The sequence below is a fragment of the Chenopodium quinoa genome, unplaced genomic scaffold, assembly GCF_001683475.1.
Source record: "Chenopodium quinoa cultivar QQ74 unplaced genomic scaffold, ASM168347v1, whole genome shotgun sequence".
NCBI classification, from domain to species: domain Eukaryota; kingdom Viridiplantae; phylum Streptophyta; class Magnoliopsida; order Caryophyllales; family Amaranthaceae; genus Chenopodium; species Chenopodium quinoa.
This window is the reverse complement of record NW_018745260.1, coordinates 494,070-514,728: the sequence shown is the minus strand read 5'-3', so window position 1 is coordinate 514,728 and position 20,659 is coordinate 494,070. Positions and strand designations below refer to the sequence as shown.

General features: G+C 34.5%; 1 protein-coding gene and 1 long non-coding RNA gene across 2 annotated transcripts; one reads left to right on the top strand and one right to left on the bottom strand.

The window, feature by feature from the left end:
* The first annotated feature begins 9,309 nt into the window (after positions 1–9,309).
* On the top strand, positions 9,310–13,187 carry LOC110711339 (glutamic acid-rich protein-like). The gene is made up of 4 exons (XM_021889717.1): positions 9,310–9,667; positions 12,716–12,732; positions 12,840–12,895; positions 13,079–13,187. The coding sequence occupies exons 1-4, from the start codon at positions 9,310–9,312 to the stop codon at positions 13,185–13,187; spliced, it is 540 nt and encodes a 179-aa protein (XP_021745409.1).
* A 1,683-nt stretch (positions 13,188–14,870) lies between these two features.
* Positions 14,871–20,370, bottom strand: LOC110711357. Its single transcript, XR_002509344.1, has 2 exons — positions 19,966–20,370; positions 14,871–15,162 (listed from the first exon to the last, which is right to left on the bottom strand). It is a non-coding gene; the product is annotated as an uncharacterized LOC110711357 (long non-coding RNA).
* Between the last annotated feature and the right edge of the window lie 289 nt (positions 20,371–20,659).

Here is a 20,659-nt window from a genome sequence, read left to right as displayed (position 1 = left end):
ATATCCCTCAAACCAATTCATCTTTACAGCCATAGACCAGGAATTTATCCTTGTTCCTTTTCAGGTACTTCAGAATATTCTTGGCCGCAGTCCAATGTGCCTCTCCTGGGTCTGATTGGTATCGGCTCGTAGCACTCAAGGCATACGATACATCCGGCCTAGTACATATCATGGCATACATTTTCGATCCAATAAGCGAAGCATATGGAATATGACTCATCCTTTCTCGCTCATCAGGTGTCTTTAGACACTGCTTCTTGCTTAAGGTTATTGATGTAAGTACTTTCACTCATTCCTATCATCCTCTTTGATCTATCCCTATAGATATTGATGCCTAGTATGTACTAAGCCTTTCCCAAGTCTTTCATTGAAAAACATTTCCCGAGCCAAGACTTTACAAACTCTAACAATGGAATGCTATTTCCAATGAGCAAAATGTCATCGACATATAAAACAAAGCTTACTAATGTCTTCATCAAATCGCAAATGCCAACTTCTGATTGCTTGCTTTAATCCATAAATGGAGTTCTTAAGCTTGCATACCTTCTTAGCATTGTTCTGGTCAACAAAACCTTCAGGTTGTGTCATGTACACAGTTTCTTCCAAAATTCCATTGAGGAAGGCGGTTTTGACGTCCATCTGCCATATTTTATAATTGTAATATGCAGCAATCGCTAAAAAAATTCAAACGGACTTAAGCATAACTACTGGAGAAAAGGTTTCATCATAATCAACGTCGTGAATTTTCCTGTAACCTTTTGCTACCAGCCTTGCTTTGTAAATGAATACATTTCCATCTTTGTCGGTTTTCATCTTGAAAATCCATTTACATCCGATAGGTGTGTAACCTACGGGTAAATCAACCAAGTCCCATACTTGATTTTCAAACATAGAGTCCATTTCGGATTTCATGGCCTCTTGCCATTTTGCAGAGTCGGGGCTCTTGCTTGTAGGTTGTCGGCTCATCTCCATCCACTACTAGGATGTCCTGATATTCGGTTAATACAACACCCAGATATCTGTCAGGTTAAGATCTTGGCCGAGTTGACCTACATAGGGTAATGGAATGAGCATTTGCATTGTCAGTTTGACTTTGCATATTTTGACTTTGACCAATGTCAACAGATGCTTCGTGAGCACTTTGATTGTCAACTTGTCCTTGTTGCTTGTCCTCTAGAACTTCGCCGAGTTCGATTTTCCTCCCACTTGTCATTTTGGAGAGATGCTCCTTCTCTAAAAAGACACCATCACGAGCAACAAACACTTTGTTCTCGGATTTGTTGTAGAAGTAATACCCTTTGGTTTCTTTTGGATAACCCACAAAGTAAACCTTCTTAGATTTCGGATGAAGTTTGTCAGAAATGAGTTTCTTGACATATGCTTCGCATCCCCAAATCTTGAGAAAAGACAACCTTGGAGGTTTATTTGTCCATAATTCATATGGAGTCTTTTCCACTGCCTTTGACGGAGCACGATTCAGTGTAAGTGCCGTAGTTAAAAGTGCAAGTCCCCAGAAAGAGATTGAAAGTTCACTAAGACTGATAGTCGATCGGACCATGTCTAACAGGGTTCGATTCCTCCTTTCAGATACTCCATTCCATTTAGGAGTTCCTGGAGGTGTCAACTCTGAAAGTATTCCATGTTCTTTCAGATGGTCATCAAATTCTTGGCTCAAATATTCGCCACCTCGATTCGATCGAAGCGCTTTGATTTTCTTGCCGAGTTGGTTTTCAACTTCGTTCTGAAATTCCTTGAATTTATCAAACGATTCTGATTTGTGCGACATTAGATAGACATAACCATATCTACTATAGTCGTCCGTGAAGGTTATGAAATACCGATAACCACTCCTTGCGGGTGTACTCATTGGCCCACATACATCGGTGTGTATTAGTCCCAACAAGTCACCGGCCCTTTCTCCCAACTTGGAGAATGGTTGCTTTATCATCTTGCCTAATAAACATCCTTCGCAATTCTCAAAGGATTCTAAATCAAATGAGTCAAGAATACCTTCTTGAAGAAGCTTCTTGATGCGTTTGATGTTAATGTGGCCAAGACGACAATGCCACAAGTAAGTTTTTCTAGACGGTGTAGTCTTAGCTTTCTTTGCAGGATTATTAACGTTATAAATTTCTTTGTCTAGAGATAACAAATAAAGACCATTTTCTGAATGTGCCGTACTATATAAAACATTATCGAGATAAAATGAACATGATTGGTCCTTAACTTGAAATTCAAAACCTTTGGCGTCCAACGCCGAAATTGAAATGATGTTTTTGGTAATGTTGGGAACACAATAAACATTGTCAAGTTCCAAAACTAGCCCCATGGGCAAAGACAAACTAAGAGATCCTACGGATATAGCACCAATCGTTGCTCCATTTCCTACCCGAAGCTCGATCTCTCCCTTCGCTAGCCTCCTAGTGTTCCTTAGTGCCTGTGAATCGGAACAAAGGTGTGAGCCACATCCGTTATTTAATACCCATGAAGCCGAGCGTGAAGTTAAATTCTATAACGTAAATACCTGATGTAGAAGCAACAGTTCTGTTCCTCTTATCTTCCTTGAATTTGAGGCAGTCTCTCTTCCAATGTCCCTTCTTCTTACAATAGAAGCATTCGGAATCAGACTTAGAAGATGTTACCTTTTTCTCCTTGTTGTCTTTGGTAGCTTTCCGCTTAGGCGGAAAGTTCTTCTTTCCTTTCCCCTTGAAGCCCTTCTTCTTTTTGCCCGCCCTTTTGAATGGCTTGCCCTTCTTAATCATTAGCATATCATGACTTCCCTCATCCTTTAGCGTCTGCTCAGCTTGCTTCAAAATCCCATGATGCTCGGTGAGGGTTTTCTCCATGCTATGAATGTTGTAGTTCATCTTGAACTGGTCATAGCCTTTGTGAAGGGAATGGAGAATGATGTCAATAGCCATTTCAGTTGAATACCCCGCATCAAGCCTTCTCATGTTCTCAAATAATCCGATTATTTTTAGCACATGTGGGCTGACTAGCTCTCCTTTCTTGAGCTTAGTCTCAAGGATCTGCCTGTGGGTTTCAAACCTTTCAGTTCGAGCCTGTTCTTGAAACATATTCTGTAACTCAGAAATGATCTCATAGGCCGCCTTCTCGAAGATGGTTTTCTGAAGTTCAGGAGACATAGTGGCTAGCATTACGCACTTGACATCCCGATCGGCTACTTGCCATCGGTTAAGGGCTGCTTGAGTTACCTCCTCATTGGGAGCCTCGGGTATTTCCTCATCAAGGACATACTGTTTCTGTTCTTGCATGAGAACGATGGGCAAATTCCTTCGCCAATCAAAGAAATTGGTACCACTCAACTTCTCCTTGTCGAGAATTGAGCGTAATGAAAACTGGTTGTTTGAGGTTGAAGACATGATTCTACAATTGAAAGAATTTTAATGAAAAACCATTCAAAATTACTTAAATAAGATTGAATTTTATTCATGCAAATTTTCAATACTTATTTAACGTCTTATTTACACGTAAAATTGTCCCTATTTTGTGAAAATAAGGCGATTTCAAGATCCGAAGAAACAAAGAGTGGTTAAGCATGCTTTGGCTTGTCTTAACACTCAATCTTCTAGGGTAAGCATTGCCTTGATAAGGGCTCTAAGCCACTCTTGGTTAGACAATCATCGCATCTAATGCATCTTTGTCGATGTATCTCTTTTGCCACGGTATGTGAGGACTCCTCACTCATACCGATGAGTTAAACCAAAACCAACGTGCACACCCGGTGTTCCTTATGAGCCTTGGAGAAGTGATGGCACCTCGCTTTGGCGTAGCCTACCATCACGTTCGGTTGGTAAGTGTTGTTTCGGAAAGGCAAGTTTGACTCAATATTATTAGGGACCTAGGATTTCTATGTTGGTTGATTGAAGTGAACTTAACTAATCATCGTAACATAAAGAAAACCTAAACATGCATCTAACGAATAATTCACATGTATATATAAGCATAAAATGTAAAGCGAAATTATAGATGCATATTGGGAACTAGCATGACCCCTTGAATTCTTCAAATCTTCAAAAGGTCTTCATTTGCAATTCAAGGCTTTGTCTTCCAAGATACGCTGTCTTCAAGTTTTAACCAAACTATGCAAATACTAGTGTCTACGACTAGAAATAATCTAAATATTAAGGTATAAAAATACATAACGGTGCGTAGACCGTATTTAGATTTACAAAAATACATAACGGCACGTAGTCCGTATTTTCTATCCTAATCGGGTCCCACTAGTTGCCATTTCATAAAACCTGTGAGAGAGAATATATATTCCATTCATCCATTCACTATTGGTGAATGGCCCATGCAATTTACAATATCAAACAAGTAAAATGCGTTTAAACAACGCGCGCACTAGTAACTAATCTAGGTGGTTAATCCGATTAACACGCCTAATTAAAACTAGTCAAAGTTGTTTAACCGATTATGTAATTTGACGTCATTAATTAATTGAAGCTCCCACTAAATTCCGCATTTCCCTTAATTAATCCAATAAATTAAGTCGGTAGCACCCAAACTTGTCAAAATAAAATTTTGTCAATGCCGCTCAAAACCGAGGCCTAGCCTCCTAAAATTTTAATTAAAATAAACAAAATTAATTAAAATAAATAAAACGGCAAAATAAGCAATATTAAGCCAACCGCATTTCAAGTGGCTTTCGCTTTAAGCGTTTTGCCAAGGAATCTTGAATAATCGCGGCTCGTGCAAACCAAGCATACTACGGCTATTCACCTCACCGCACCAAGCATATGCACACACAAAAAACTCCGCAAACACGGCTCGCGGCAAGCAGCCATGGGCTGCTTCCACTGCCGCACGCACGCGCACCCACAACCATGGCTGCTAGTGCGTGGCTGCTGCGGCCGTGTGCTGCTGCTGCGCGTGTGGCCGCACGCAAGGCGGGATATCCACATGCGGGCTGCTATGCAGCCCGACTAGCCAAGGGTGGTTCTTTGCCTCGTTTTTCATGCCATGGCCTCGGGATTTGATCCCATTTCGCGAGACATAATTAATTAATCCTAATTTAGTTTTAGAACTAACTCAATAAGAAAAAAAAAATTGAAACAAATCTAACTTAATAAAATTTCAAAGTGCAAATAACCAAAATAATTCCAAGAACCATTCTTAATTAAATTGGTTTAGCTTGGTGCAATAACAAAGCTGAGGTAATTTCTCACTTTTAATTTAATCAATTTAAATTGAACTTGAGAATTTGACAAAGTAAGGGGAAGTTGGAAAAATATGAACTTTAATGTTCAAATGAAAATTCCAACATCTAAATTTTGTGAATTCTTTAAAATTATATCTTCCAACATGAAGATAACCAAATTTCTATCACAAAAATTGAAACTTTATGTTTCCAATCAGCTCAAAAATGATTAAAACAACAAAGTTTAACACAAAATCACATGGAATTTAGTGGTTTTTAAAGTTTCAATCACTTATCACAAATAAAGATTGAATCTTTAACACTTAGGAAGCCTCAAAACAAAAAATTTCACACTAAAAAGCAATTAGTTTGCATGTGAAAATAAATCAACCTTTAAGCATCAAATACTACCAAGTAAGTGTGCTTTAAGGGGACTTAAAAATGCAGAAAATAATGCAAATAATCAACCACATAATCAACAAGTTATGCCATTAATTTCAAGGTTAGAAAAGACTTAAAACGTTTCGTCAAAAACGAAAAATCCCTCGAAAAAGGCATTTATGGTCAGAATTTGGCTAAAATCACAGTTCCTTCGGGGTAAAAAAACCTTTCCAGAACACCTTTTTCACCCAAAATTAACTATTTATGGGCGAAAATCTAGGTTCTGGGCCAAATTCGACATTAAAAACGGGATTAAAATAAATAAAATCGAGCTACTAATCTAATTAGCAACTTAAACCAGAATAATAAGCCAAAATAAACCTTAAAAACATGATTATAAAAATAAACGAGCGGGGCTCCGATACCGCTGTTGGGGTTTGTTGAATCCGACTCACCGCGGAAACAACCCCGACCCAAGGAACCACTCGTAATTAATAAAACCATAAAGCATAAATAAATAAACACAAGAAAAGGAACAACGAATCATACCCTTGAAGCGAGTTTCGCCCTCTCAAAACGGGCTCTTACTTGAAAGCCTTGAGCACCGCAAATGTCGTGCCTCCAACGGTATCCACCCACAAAGGACGAACACGACTTTTTAGGTCCGCTACCTTGGAGTTAGCAAGGTCCGACAAAAACCCAAGTGTTAATGGAGTTTAAGAGTTTTTCCAAAATATGGAATGCTCTTTCTAACTCCCACTCAAGCACTTTACTCCAACTCCCAAGGTTGGTATTTATAGAGGAAAGTATGAGTGGGAATTTCTATCCCATCAATGTGGGATCATAAAATTCCACAAATTAATTTAAAGTTAAATTAAATTAAAATTGCAAACTAATAATAAATCTACAAGTGGTATTACCATGTGAAATGTGTTGGTGAGGACCACATGGAGAGTAGGGGACCATACTTACTCCCCACTCAATACTCTCCTTGTGCCACATGTCCTTACCCACTTGCTCCCATATTCCTCAAGCTTCCCCATAGTGACCGGCCACGAGCCCAGCCACGAGCGTAGCCCGAGCCCAGCCCCGCACCAAGATGCGGGCTGATGCTGTGCGCGCAAGCCACGCACTTGGTGCGGGCTTGCTGCTGAGCGTGGCTTCTAGTGCGTGTGCTGCTAGCACGACTAGCTTGCGGCAGCTAGCTGCTGCACGCGGCTGCTAGCTGCTGCTGTGCGTGGCTGCTGTCACGGTGCGCTAGCACGCACCTAGCCAGCCATGCTAGGCTCGGCTTAGTGCGCTTGCTAGCCACCTATGCTTGGACATTTTTTCCCCTAGCATTCGGATGCTCGGGGCACTTCGATGCTAGGGGTATTTTGGGAATATGGTCGATTTATTATTATTTTGCGCGTCTCGTCTTTATATTATTTTTGACTCGACTTTCGACGATCGGTTTCGACGCTCCAAGCTCGAATTACCGACGTCTAAATATTTAACACTCGGGCGACGAATTAATTTCTTCTGAATTAATTCGTCGAGTCGGTTCGTATATTTTGCTTGGGTGTGACCCAAAGGATTCAGTCAAGATTAAGCTGTAATATTAATTATATTAATATTACTGATCGGAAGCGGCCTCCACCCAGGCATTCTAATCACTTGACCTTACTGAATATATTAGCTTTCTAATAATTCTGAACCCACTATCAGAATAATACACTTGTTCGAAGGACACCATTCCTTTCATCTTTTGTGTATTAACTTACCTGAAAATTTGTTCAATTTTAGAATGGAAAATAAGAATATCGGGTCAGCTTCCTCATCTGCAGTGCCTACAACTGTTCCTTTTGTTGGTTATGCCACTTGGATGCAGTTACCTTTGTTACGTTGCCGTTTAGAGAATTTGCAGACTTAGAAGAGTGAGTTAGAGGAAGAAATGGCTATATTGCAAGGGTCGATGATGCAGGTGAATGAAGATATGTTGCAGACAGATAGAAGAATGGAAGAACTTCAGGCTGCTGTTGATGCTGCTAGGATGGATGGCCAGCGTCGTCGTGAAGACGCTAAGCAATCTATGTCAGAAAAAAAGTTCAAAAACAGTTAATGGTCGTCCGAAATGGTATCAGGGTAGGAAGTGTTAATGGAAAGTCAGATTATGGGTGATTGTTTGCCTAACCTTGTTTTTTTTATAGGGGAAATTGAAACTGTGTTTTTGTGTACTTCTGTTGGTACAAGAATTAATAATGTAATATGTTTTAGTTTGCTGCTCTTTTGATAAGTGTAGATGTTATTAGGAGAATTCGACCTTTGGCACCCGGCTTTTTAGTAGGTTGAATTTTTGTTTAAGCCTTTGTAGTTGGTTCATGTGGATTTCTAAAATTCTAAGTATTTATCATTTAGGTTTTGATTAAGTTTTTTGTTTTAGTAGTCTAGTGTCTGATTTATTTATTTGCATTTTATTGACATTTTTGTAAACAATTCAAGATTGAGAATAAATGATTTGTAAAATTTTTGTGGATAAGTGGTATATGTTAGTGAGAATGAGACATCGGAATGTTAGCTTGTCATTGTTAGTGAGAATGAATAATACAATGATTTTTCTAATAATGAAGAAATGTTAGCTTGTCATTACAAACATTAATTTGGGAACAATTGCTAAACATGGCTTAGAAATGTTAGCCTGTCATTGCAAACATCAATGATTTGTTTAATTATTCAGTTTTAAAAAAACGGATTTCATTTAAAAATTATATTTAGCGATTATCACTCAATTAACATAACAATATCTTATAATAAACAAAAAAAAACTTATGAAAATTGTTTAGATCTATATTCACCAAGAAATAGATAAACTCGTTTGTTTAATCAATATTAAAAATAACCTTTATAATTTGAATCGTAATTTAGTACTAACCTTTGTAAATAATAATTTAACTTTATATTTTTCTACATGTTTGCGAGCAATTTTTTTTTTTTTGTAACATTCGTGTATTTTTTTATGTTCATATAAGTAATGTAAATATTATTTTTATTAATTGTTATAGAAGTGAACTTTATCGTGTAGTTGTTCGTTGACCTTAAATCATAGTATAATACTATCTTTTTTTTTAATCTATTTTAAGAATGCTCTCATGAAGTATATTTAAGAAGTTTTAATCATTGAATTAGAACGTTTTTTCCTTGGTATATGTAAATTATGTGAATAGTGACAAATATTTTTTTTTTTTTTTGTGTAAAAGGGGGTTGGAAAAGAATATGAATTTACATGTATGTGAAAGAGTTGCAATTGACGGTTATATAATCCAAGTGTTCTTCATTTGTTTTTATGTCCACAAATCATCTCTTTGTATAATTTTTTATCTTGTCAGAAAGAAAGTTTTATTTTTTCCTTCAATAACTTGTTCTAAGTCTAGAAAATGGGTGAAAACAATGAAAAAGCTTCATTTTTTCATGCATGTCGTTGCTTTCTTGATCAAAAGAAGGCAAATGTTAAAGAACAACTCTGTGCAATCCTTAAATTCCGAGTGGACTTGATACGCAAGGTTGATGAGTTGCTAAAAGAGCTCATTGAGATAAACAAGCAACTTACGGATTGTGGTAATGATGATGATTTAGTTCCTCCTACGAATTCGAGCTTATTGTTGGTGAATCATCTCAAATGCAGAGTATGATTGATAATGGAAATGGTGATGTGGCTGGTGAAGTTAAGGCCAAAAAGTCGGACATGCAGATAAGTGATGATAAGGAAGTGATTAAAGAAGTTGTCCATGATAAAAGTGGATGTCTTGGATAATCAAGTGGAGCAGCATTCTGTTTCAGTGAATAAAGTAGAAGAATCTCTTGTTGTGCCCATGCAAGAGGAAGAAGAGGAGCATAATTTGGAAGAAGAAGAGGAGCAAGTAACGGAGAAAGAAGAAGAGGAAGAGGTGAAACAGGACGATAATGATGATGAGGATGATGGTGAAGCTGATGAATATGGTTTTAAGGAGGAAGTAAATGAGAATGGAGGGCATCAGTCTTTTAGTTCTGGTAGTGGAAATTACTTTAGTAGTGATGAAGAAATTTATGATTCTGAGTCTTCGATTGATTCAGATGCTTATCGTCGTTCTCCTAGAAATTTCGATGGTATTTGCTAGCTATGGAGCTTAGTTGGTGTAAGATTTAGGTATAGAGCTTAATTAGTTCAGAATTTTGTCTATGGAAATTGCTCATTGTAGGAAGTTATGAATTAATTTAACATAAGTAATTTTTGTAATTATGCAAATTATGTTTCCTTAAGTTTAATGATTATAATATATTTATATATAAGTATTGATTATTAGTGTGTTTCATGTTTTCTAGTATTGTCAGTGTTTGTATGGACTAAATTTTAGTATGTTTTTCAAACTGATAGTTATAATCCATGTTTTTCAAGAATTATGGAAATGCTCAAATATTACTTCTAATTGTCAAATAATAGAGTAACTAAAAACTAATAGTTACTTGTAGGGAATATTTCAAGCGTTAACCACCTAGCTTGAACCCCACTGTGATCATACACTACAGTACGGTGGCGTCCAAAGGGAAAGAAGATAGAGCAAAAGAGTCGCCAACAAGTTTTAGGAACTTGTAAACCGTTCACGAGGTGAAGGTTACACCCCTTAACGATCCAAGAGATCGTCAACTCCATAAGGTCTTGAACCAAATAGGGTTCGGTGATGAAGGTACAAATCCAACCTAAAAGAGATTGAACTTGCCCTAATAATAGGCCTCTACTTTATTCTGATCGTACTCATGTGCGCTTTCTGACTAACATGCAATCAATAGGACTAACCCTAAACCTGTTTAATCTATGTTGGTTGAATATTAATGCACAAATAAATCTATTATTGGCGATCACTTGAATTACAATCAAATTAACCCTAAACAAGATTATTAATTATCTTATTAAGCGTGATTACAAGTACAAATTCCCTTTAAACATGCATAAAAGGCGTGATCAAGCAATAACAAATAAAAATCAAGCAACATAATAAATAATCATCATAATAATTATAATCATGATAATCATAACAATAATTATAACAATTATATAAAAATAATAATAATCATGTTAAAGCATAATAATAATAAGATCCTAGGCATGATACTAACAAGATTAATAACAAATCCTAGCATGTCACTAAACAATAAAAATCAAAGCTTTAACCCTAACATGATACTAACATGCTATTAGGAATGAATATAGGAAGCATCATAACAATCATACTTAGTATTAAATTTACCCTAGAAATGATACTAGGAATATCATAAAAACAACCTAAGCATGAACTTTATATCATAATATCAATAAAAAACATTAAAGTAATTACTTTGATGCCTCATACCTCTTTCTAATAACAAACTACACACGTTAGTAACTTCAAGGAAAATAATAAAACAAAACAATTAAATAATTGAAATAGAGATTTGGGACTAAACCCTCAGAAATTAAACCTTTCACGTCTAGGGCGAAGGCAACTTCGAATATGGCTAGGTTTATCTAATTCTAATGAATGCGGAATTTTTATATTTGAGAGAAGGCTAGTTTAGAAAAGAGAGAGATAGAGTAATCAAGAAAATCTTGATGAGAGTTGGTCCATTAAAACACAGTTTTTAATACGTTATTTATAGAGAAAATTAGCCAAAAAGATAAAACATCAAAACAGAGTTCTGACGCAAAAAGCCAGATTAGCGACAGGCGCTACATCTGGCGTTTGGCGCTAAATAATAAATTGACGCGTTTTCTTAAAATCAGATAGAAATTGCCGTACAGGAGGATAAAATCGTATTTTCCTCAAAAATGTTCTTTTATTCTGATTAAAACTCTAAAAAGTCAACAAAAGTCAATTTATCAATGCTAATTGAATTAGGAATGAAAAGAACCTTCTAGAAGAATCTAGAAGACTAAAACCACACCTAATTGCATTAGGAATGATAAATCTATATTAGGCTCTCCTCTAGATCATTGGGCCGCATATAAGGCTCAAACCGGGTCCAATTCAGTAAATTGGCCATAACTTCCTCAATATTCATCGGAATTGGGGTTATAATATATTGTTGGAAAGATCTTTTCAAGCCCTATCCAACTACACTATTATTGGACCCATATCATGGACCAACGAAACTAGATTGGCTGTTTCTTGAAATAGGTTTTCAAAAACAGAGAGAAGAGAAAAGAATTTAAGACTTTCCACAACACTAAACTTTCAACACTTTCAGTTCATTCGATTATGATTCGACGTGAAAGGTACTCATCAATGGGTTTGTTTTTGGGGAGACAAAAATGGGTGTCTACATTACTGTGTTTTTAAAAATAATTATATGCAAAGAAATATGAAAAGTTTTACCCGGTGTTTTTTAAAATTTTGAAATTCTATTAGATGTTGAAAATATTTTAACTAAACGTGTACAAAAAGATAATTTCCTTGAGTTGTTCATCATAGCTTCCACTCTTATATTTCTTAATTTATAGAATGTTAAAGAAATTATCTACACTTAATTTTAAATCTTATATATATCAAAGATACAAATAGACATGCATGTATTTAAACAATAATACCTCTAAATGGAGTTAAAAATGATTAATATATATGTACAATAGAATGTAATTAATTTAAATGAATAGTATAATTATGATTTTGGAATTATAATTCATGATTTGGATAAATTGTTTGTTTTAAATTGGTTAATAATTTAGCTAAAATAGTATAATAGAATGTTAATATTGTTTAAATATTGGTAGGCTGATAAATCATTAAGGTTACTTTATTTCTCAAATATTGAATAAAGCTAAAGTAATCCTATATATAATGCCAAATCTCACAACTTTTGTATGTTTATCAACTAAATTGCATTGGTATTAAAACATGTAATTATTACTACTATTGAATATTAGAGATAAAAAGTTTATGTAACTTAATATTATTTATGAGTTTTCTTGTCAAAGCCATATGTTTCGATACATGTGCATTATTAATAAATAATTTAATTCATGCGATTCATATTTCTTGCTCTATATATTGCATAGCTCTATAGCCTAGCTTAAATTTTCAAGTTCTATAGATTAAATTCATAGTCATATATAGCTCAAAAAGCTGCATCAAATTTGCATGGCTGATTTTTCTTTCACGTTTTCTAATCCTTTTGCACCAGAGAATAACAAAAATCAGGTATGGTTTAATATTATTTGCCTAAACTCTTTTTCATTTATTCTGGTAATGTATTGTTAGGTATACTTTTCTTTGTTGAATTTGATGAATCTTTTATTCATATGCAGTTTATTCCTAATGGGTTTGAAGAATTGTTAAATGATGGAAATTTAGGAGTTGAATTGTAAGTTCATGGTGATTCAAGACTTTGGTATGTTACCATGGTACATGAAGAAGAGAATGATGAGTGAAAAGTTATCTTGGGAGATGGCTAGTCCAAATTTGTGAAGGAAAATAGTCTGAAGGCCGGTGATGTTTTGAATTTTAGCTATTCAGGGCACAGTTCATTTCTTATTCACATTTTTAGAACAACAACAAGTAAGAAAGTCCAAGGTTCAGAATACAGCAAGGGTTCTTCTAATTCTGGTAAGAGGCGAGGACGCAAAGCTGCAATCGAAGGGAATAAAAAAAAATGATTGAATTGAATGCTTGGATTGATGAAATTGTTGTTGGTTGTCGTTTATCGAATTTGAAGTTCATTTTCAAAAAAGTATATCTTCAGCAAGCAAAGATTGTAAGTCTTAACAAGCTTAAACACATATGCTAACTTTTTACTGGTTTTTGCAGTATTTTTTAATAAAATTCTGTTTTAGTTTTGGTGATGTTGTTTGTAGAATGTCCCTTTGAATTTTTTTAAGAAGTTTTTAAGCGGATTCGGTGAGACAACTAATGTTATTCTTTAAAACTTTGATGAGGAATTGGAGGTGGAGCTGAAAATTGTGAGGAAAGGCAATATAATTACTCAATGCTCGTTGAAGACTGGTGTAAGGGAGTTCACTGAAAGGTACACAAAATGTGCATTCATTAAGTACACAAAAGGTGATCTTGGTATATTTGATGTCGATCTTGTTTTGAATTAACGTTAGAAGTATTCTAAGGTTGTTTTTTTTGCTGATGATGTAAGGATGTAAATGCTTGAATTAGATATTAAGTACTAATATTTCTGATTTGCTTTTGGGAGAAAAACTTATTGTGAATTAGGTAATGTGTTTAAGTTTTTTTTCTGCCACATGAACTATTAACTAGTATAAGGATATCAAGTTTATTATGCTTCTTAGAATGTTGAGTTTCAAAATTACTAGCTATTGTAATGTGTCTTTATTGAAAATATTATGTTCTGTTGTATATTGACAGTTCATAAACTTAGTTAAGCTACCAATTAATAATTGAGAAAACTGAACATGTATAAGTAAACATTTAAATTACTAATTTTTTGTAAGAATAGGATAACATGATCAGGGTATGCATTGTAAACAGGTAGTAATAGAAGCTATAATACAAAGAAGTTCATTATTCCTTTTGCATAAAACTAAAAGGAAAGAAGTACAATTTCAAAGCTTATAAGCAAAACAAGGAGAATCTGGTAGTCAATGTAAGCATACAAACCCAAATAAAATAAATGACATGTTTAAACTACATAGTAGTAGGAATAGTCTAAATGAATACATGTAAACCAGTAATTGAGGATGAATTTCAATGTCTACAAATCAACATACTGATCTTAAATAGCAATCAAAACATAGCGAACAAGAGTATATCCAAAGTGTCAGGAGAAACTTACTAAAAACTAAGTGTTCTGATTTGAAGACTTTGATTGATAGGATTGGTATTTAATCACGGAATATAGATTTATTCAGTCATCCACTACTACATTTTTGATCTATTGCAACCCCTAAATCCGTTGCATTAGGCGTCAAAATCCGTGGCATTAGGCCTAATGCAACAGCCATGTACCATGGCATCTGCTGGCGTTGCAGTAGGTCTAATGCAACGGCTTATGACACCTAATGCCACGGCACCACTGATCCGTGGCAATAGACCAATACCTATTGCAACGGCATAACTTATCCGTCGCAATAGAGTACTGACTAATAATTATGATGAAATTGAACCTATTGCAACGGCATAACTTATCCGTGGAAATAGAGTACTGACTAATAATTATGATGAAATTGAACCTATTGCAACGGATGAAGCTAATTGATACAATAATGGTCGGAGTACGTATCTACTGCAACGGATTGATCATTGGGTTTTTTATTTTTTTTTTGTTGGGTGAATGGTAATATAATATTAATTAGTCGGTACAAATCTAAATATACTAACATAAACAAATTAAAGTATCATTTATATATAATAATTATAATGCAAAATACGTACATTACAAAATATTACTTGCCTATTTTTGGTATGACATACGTACCGTACTAATAATAAATAAAAGTTAGATAATTAATTTGATCGTCCAAAATACAAATTGTCAACATATATATAAGCCGAAATATCCAAATCTTCACAAAGCCGGAACTTGAATAAGAGTCGCCAACATATATGCACCATTTGTTAGATGGCTAGTCACTATACTTCCGCTCCATTTGACTCCCCATTCACCTACACGTAAAATTGAAAAAAATAAAAGAAATATAATTAAACTAAATTATAAATTATAATAGACCTCTAGGCATCTCGCCGCATGTTTGCAACGAAAGAAGCTGGGAAGGATGTGGTTGATTCTGTTAAAAAACTCGGTAGCAAGGTCTCTGCCCCTAAGGAAAACATTGAGATATACCATGACCCTTCTGGTGATCCCACCAAGGTAACTTCATTTCCTAAATTATCGATTAATAAGTTGAAGATAACAAGACCTTAGTTGTTACACTCGACTACTCACTATCTGCATTTTACATGCTATCAACAATTAGACATTATCAGTCATAAATTGCTCATATAAGGTAGAAAATGACACGATACAATATAATGTAACTTATGGTAGAAGATTGAAGCATGATTTTCTAGTTGTTAATTGAAACTTGACAGTGTTTGTTTTTCATGTTACAGTGGGTCATGATGAATGATTTAGTACTTGAAAGAGAACTACTCTAAAAATCAGAATACTTAAAACTAGTGTAATTCTATTGCCAAGGACAACTTTATCAATTGTAATAAGCAAGGACTATCAAAGTTATATTCATACAAATTTATGACTCACTTTACATTAATCTAGTAACAATTAAAAAGAAACGAGATATTAAAAAGAGGCAAGTGTAAATAGTAAGGAAAGTAAAATACCTTAAACTAATAATATTGGGGAGAACCCATATCAAAGTATAATCATTCTTCTAGTATTTTAAGAGCCACCATCAAATAAACAATACAAATCAAGATAGACTAGAGTTTGGGCAACGAAAAACAAGGAAAACATAAAAATACTCGAAGGGCAGTTGGATTATGGAGTAAAAACTATAAATTAGCGATGCAATGACGAAATGATGGTGCTAGCTGTGCATGTCTTGTAGTACTAGACTACTAGAAAGTACATACAACAGTACTAGTAGTAAATAACTGGTGATAAAGCTAGCATGATACACATAAATTACTAATTAAGCTGAATCATTTTTGTTTTAATAAACAAAATTTTGTTTTAATACTAGCTAGCTATGGATATATTTCTAGTTTTAAATAATTTACAAGTTCAGAAATTTCTATTTTTTACAACTTCAAATATTAAAAATTATTGTACGGCAAATTTTAAATTTTTGATTTTTTACCAACACGAAAGAGTTGTACTTCGTATAATGTTTTTAATGACTTTGTTTTACTAACCTTATTATCACTTGCTACAATAAATTAAGTTCAAATAAGAATGAATAAACTCAAGTTTTGATATGGATGGGTTAATTATCTAATAAGTTTAATTGACAGTTACACCAAGTTTTAATAAGCTCCAATAAGTTCATGTGATTGAACTTCATGCATGTGAATAATTAAGATAACACACATGTAAAAAAGACACGAAAGATAAAGGAAATACGAACAAGTATTTATATTAAAAAAAAGTAAAAAAAAAAAATAGAAAAAGAGAAGAGGTTGGTATAGGCATGATGGTGTTTGCCATGATAATACTTTGATTCACACTGAGCCAATGCTAAAATGAATGAAATGAGCCAATTAACCATAAATAAACGTGGTTTCCTGTTAATTGATCCTTGCATTGTTGTTGGTATTTAAGAAAAGATCATGTGCTTCCCACCACCCTCCATGCAATATATGTTGTCCAACTCTAATACATATAGTTATAATTAATTATAATTAGGGTTTACTAATTAAATAATTAGGATGGCAGAGACGTGATAGTTTTCTAAACACAAAAAATACTCATCTAAAGATAGATGACCAAAACATTGTTGTTGAATTGGTTTGGTTGGTTCATTACAGCTACACAAACTCTAACAGAAAAGAATCCCACTTCTAACTAACTAAAAAATGACAAAATTGCAAAATTTACAAGCTTAACAAACTTTCCTGCCAAAATCAGTTTTAATTAAAATCCTCGAATAACAGTGATGGAGAATGGTAGGGGGATTTATTATTGTAGACTTTGTGGTCATCCTAAGTTCATTGCTTCAATGACGTTTGAGTATTTTAATTTATGTTTCTTTGTTTTTAAAGGAATGGGAGGGTAGGACAAATGTTGGGATGTCCAACTCAATCACTACTGCAATTCGTGAGAGTGTATGGGGGATGGCTATTGGTAAAACAAAGAACACGGAGAAAGCAGATCGTGCAACTGTTGAACAGGTGGGTACATTATGGTACTAAATAGAGGAGCTACAATCTCTAGAAGAGCAACTAGAAATGAGTCTTTAAGGGGTTCGTATGAAAAAGGCAAGAAACTCGTTACTTGAGAGTCTAAGTAGCTAGTTAACTTCAGTTTTAGTATGAAAATTAGTTGTCTTAATTTATTTTGAGCAATCTAATAGCATATAGATTATAGATAACCAAGCACTTCATATCAGGGCAAACAAGAGTGATATATGGTAATAATTACTCGTGCATTCTCTGAATTCTTTTGATTTACATATGTAGTGACTGATAAATTGTCTAAGACTGTTACAGTGAATTGGTGTCTGAAAACTTGAGTGAGATGTTATTATATGCTTTTTCAGTCTCTCAATCCACCCCCCCCCCCAAAAAAAAAAAAGAGTACTGCCATGACTGTAATATATATAGCTCTTGACTTCAATTTTGATGCAATGTATCAGAAAACCACAAGAGACCTTGACATGCGTACTTGAATACCCTGTTGGGGTTGTGCAACAACAACAACAACCATGCAAGTCGGGCATTTACTGAACAATGCATCCTATTGTACTTACAACAGGGTACAACTTACACCAACAACTAGCACCCCGAAACATTCAGTACTTCTAGATCACTAAAGTCTTATATCTATAAGATAGATGCCACCAAAAATACAAAGATATGCCACCAAAACTATCAAATCAGTCTCCCTATATCAAATCATAACTTGATTCCCACAAGGCAACAACACTTTACTAATTTCCACAAAATGTGCTCCATAATGCTAAATTGGATAAATTATTTTCTCTATCTTTTCAATTAATTCCGATTTTATTTTTGTAGAGAACAATTATATAAGCTACATTATACTAAAGTTTAGATATATTGTTACATCGTTGTAGTTTTTGACAGAAATCTATCAAAAGTTTTGATCTTTATTTGAAATCAAAATAGATAAAACCTGGAAATTTAATTAAACTGCACTGATTTGTTTCGCCTTTTTTAATGAATTGAAACGGGATTGTAGAATGTGAGAGTTTGTGATTGAGAAATTTTGATACTGGTATAAATATATTGAAATTTGGCCATTGAAAACTTTAATTTTAGGTGGGTTTTTTGAGAAGTTGAATTTGAAAGGGTATAGAGGAGATTTTTCAGTTAGTCAAAGATGTAATTGACTAAAGAGTTTTTAAGAGAATATCTGAGAATGATTGAGTATCTACTACAATATGCTTTTGGTAATCAAAACATGGAAAATTGGAGGAGAGAATTTGAAGAGTTTCATTTGGTTGATGTGGAAAGCTGTTAATTTTCTCACTGGGAAATGGGGCGGCATTGTGAGGAAGAAGACTTTCTTTACATTAACAAGCTATAATTTATCCAACTTGACCCCCTGCCCCAATAAATCCTGGCTTGCTGGGTATTGTTTGGTTTGCTTAAATTGTAATTGGGTTATTTGATAAATTTGTGTTAAATTGACTGACAATTTCCCAACTTAGCTTAGAGTAAAGAATAATATGATAACTTCAACACATAATGCTAAGTGCCTGCAAACTTCATAGTCAGGCAAAGTCTATTTGTCTATCAACAATCATTTGTAACACTCAAAGAAAACAAAGTATTACTTGATCCAGATAAGCTAACAATAACCTTTGCACTTCTCTACACTCATTAAATGGCCTCAAGTAAATGTGGAATCCCCCTATTCTCTGACATGAGTGTATGGGCACTTACAATTCATTTTGGACCAAAAACATGGAATTTTTTTCCCGTAAAATAGCATAATCTGACACCTGAACGCATACGAGCAACATAACTGCTCGAGTATGAGACACATACCCCACAATCAGACAAGATGCTAGGGAGTGAATCGCGTGCTCATACTATTCTTTTCTGTAAATCTATCACCAAGCAATCTACTTGTTACACCTTGATCACAATAAAGGGCCATGCAACTCTTTCAGACTTCAAATGCCATCTTTAATTATCAACTAAACAGAATTAAATAACATGGACTGATGATCAACCAAACTATTGACAAAATCAGTATATCTTGGACCCAACAATTGGCAAGCATCACTCGTAAATTAAGCAATTAAGCACTCGACTTGAACATCTTTACCCGCTAATAAAGTATGCCAGAACATGCAACTTCTTACTCAAACCAGTAGAGAAGTTTGTCCAAGGAAACATTAAAAGTCAGAAAATTAGCCAAAAGATCATAAATTAACCAAAGACTTTTGGCGAATCTGAATTTTTCCAAAGCAACTCAACTTATTATGTTTTTTCTTCTCAAAATTAACACCATGCAAGAAGCCTCATTCCCCCAAATCAGCCACCCCAAATCATTATATCTTCTTAATATCCATTTATATGAAATTCCCCCAAAAAATCCCCATTAGACTACTCCAATATAATCAACATTCAGTACTTCTAGGTTTCAAAAAAAATAAAATAAAAAAAATCAATTTTGCTAAACAAAATCCATTAGCCGTTTAATTCTAAGAGTTACTAGAGCAGAAACTTCATCTCCATGGTATCAAATACAAATTTCCAAACGCAAAAGCAAAAACTTCAAATTTAATTAACCCAAAACGATAATTCATTGAATACCTTGAAGAGAATTTCGAGCAATCAGCTCAAGGAAGGGACATGCAAAATGAAATTGAGACCGCCTGTGCCGCCTTCAGCCACCACCGCCTTCAGCCACCACCGCCGGAGTGTCGCCTTAGTGATTTCTTTGCTTATTTTCCTCTTACAATTTTGGAGTATTTTTTTTCGTGATTTTCGTCTCAAAATTTGAAGTATTTTTGGAGAATTGAAGTTATGAGATCTGAGAAGTTGGGGAAAATGGTGAGAAATTGGCAATGGGGAAAATGGAGTAAAAGGGGTATTGAAAGCTACTGTATGTACTTCTGTACGTGAGAATTGAGAATAGAGGGAAGCAAATTCTTACAAGTGTTGTTCAAAATATTTGGTGAAAAAAATAGAGGGAAGAAATGAGCGCTTCATTCTGTATTTTCATGATAGAACACATGCCGTTGCAATAGTCGTCATTTTTGTTAAAATAGCAGGGCTATTGCAACGGTTCTTTACAGCCGTGGCAATAGCTATACCTCTAAGAACATTAGTGTTAAATCCGTGGTAATAGCCTACTCTATTGCAACGGCAATTAGAATACCGTTGCAGTAGACTTTATTAGGTCGTTGCATTTGGTCAAAAATGTAGTAGTGATCCTAGCACCTTTGTGCGTTTTGTTAATCCAAATTAGGATTCTATTTATAAAGAGCTATATAAATATATTTGA

Excerpts from the sequence above, each read along its gene's own strand:
- LOC110711339 (XM_021889717.1), top strand. The coding sequence starts at position 9,310 with ATGATAAAAGTGGATGTCTTGGATAATCAAGTGGAGCAGCATTCTGTT. Across the intron at positions 12,896-13,078 it reads GGAAATTTAGGAGTTGAATT|AACAACAACAAGTAAGAAAG; the intron begins GTAAGTTCATGG and ends TCACATTTTTAG.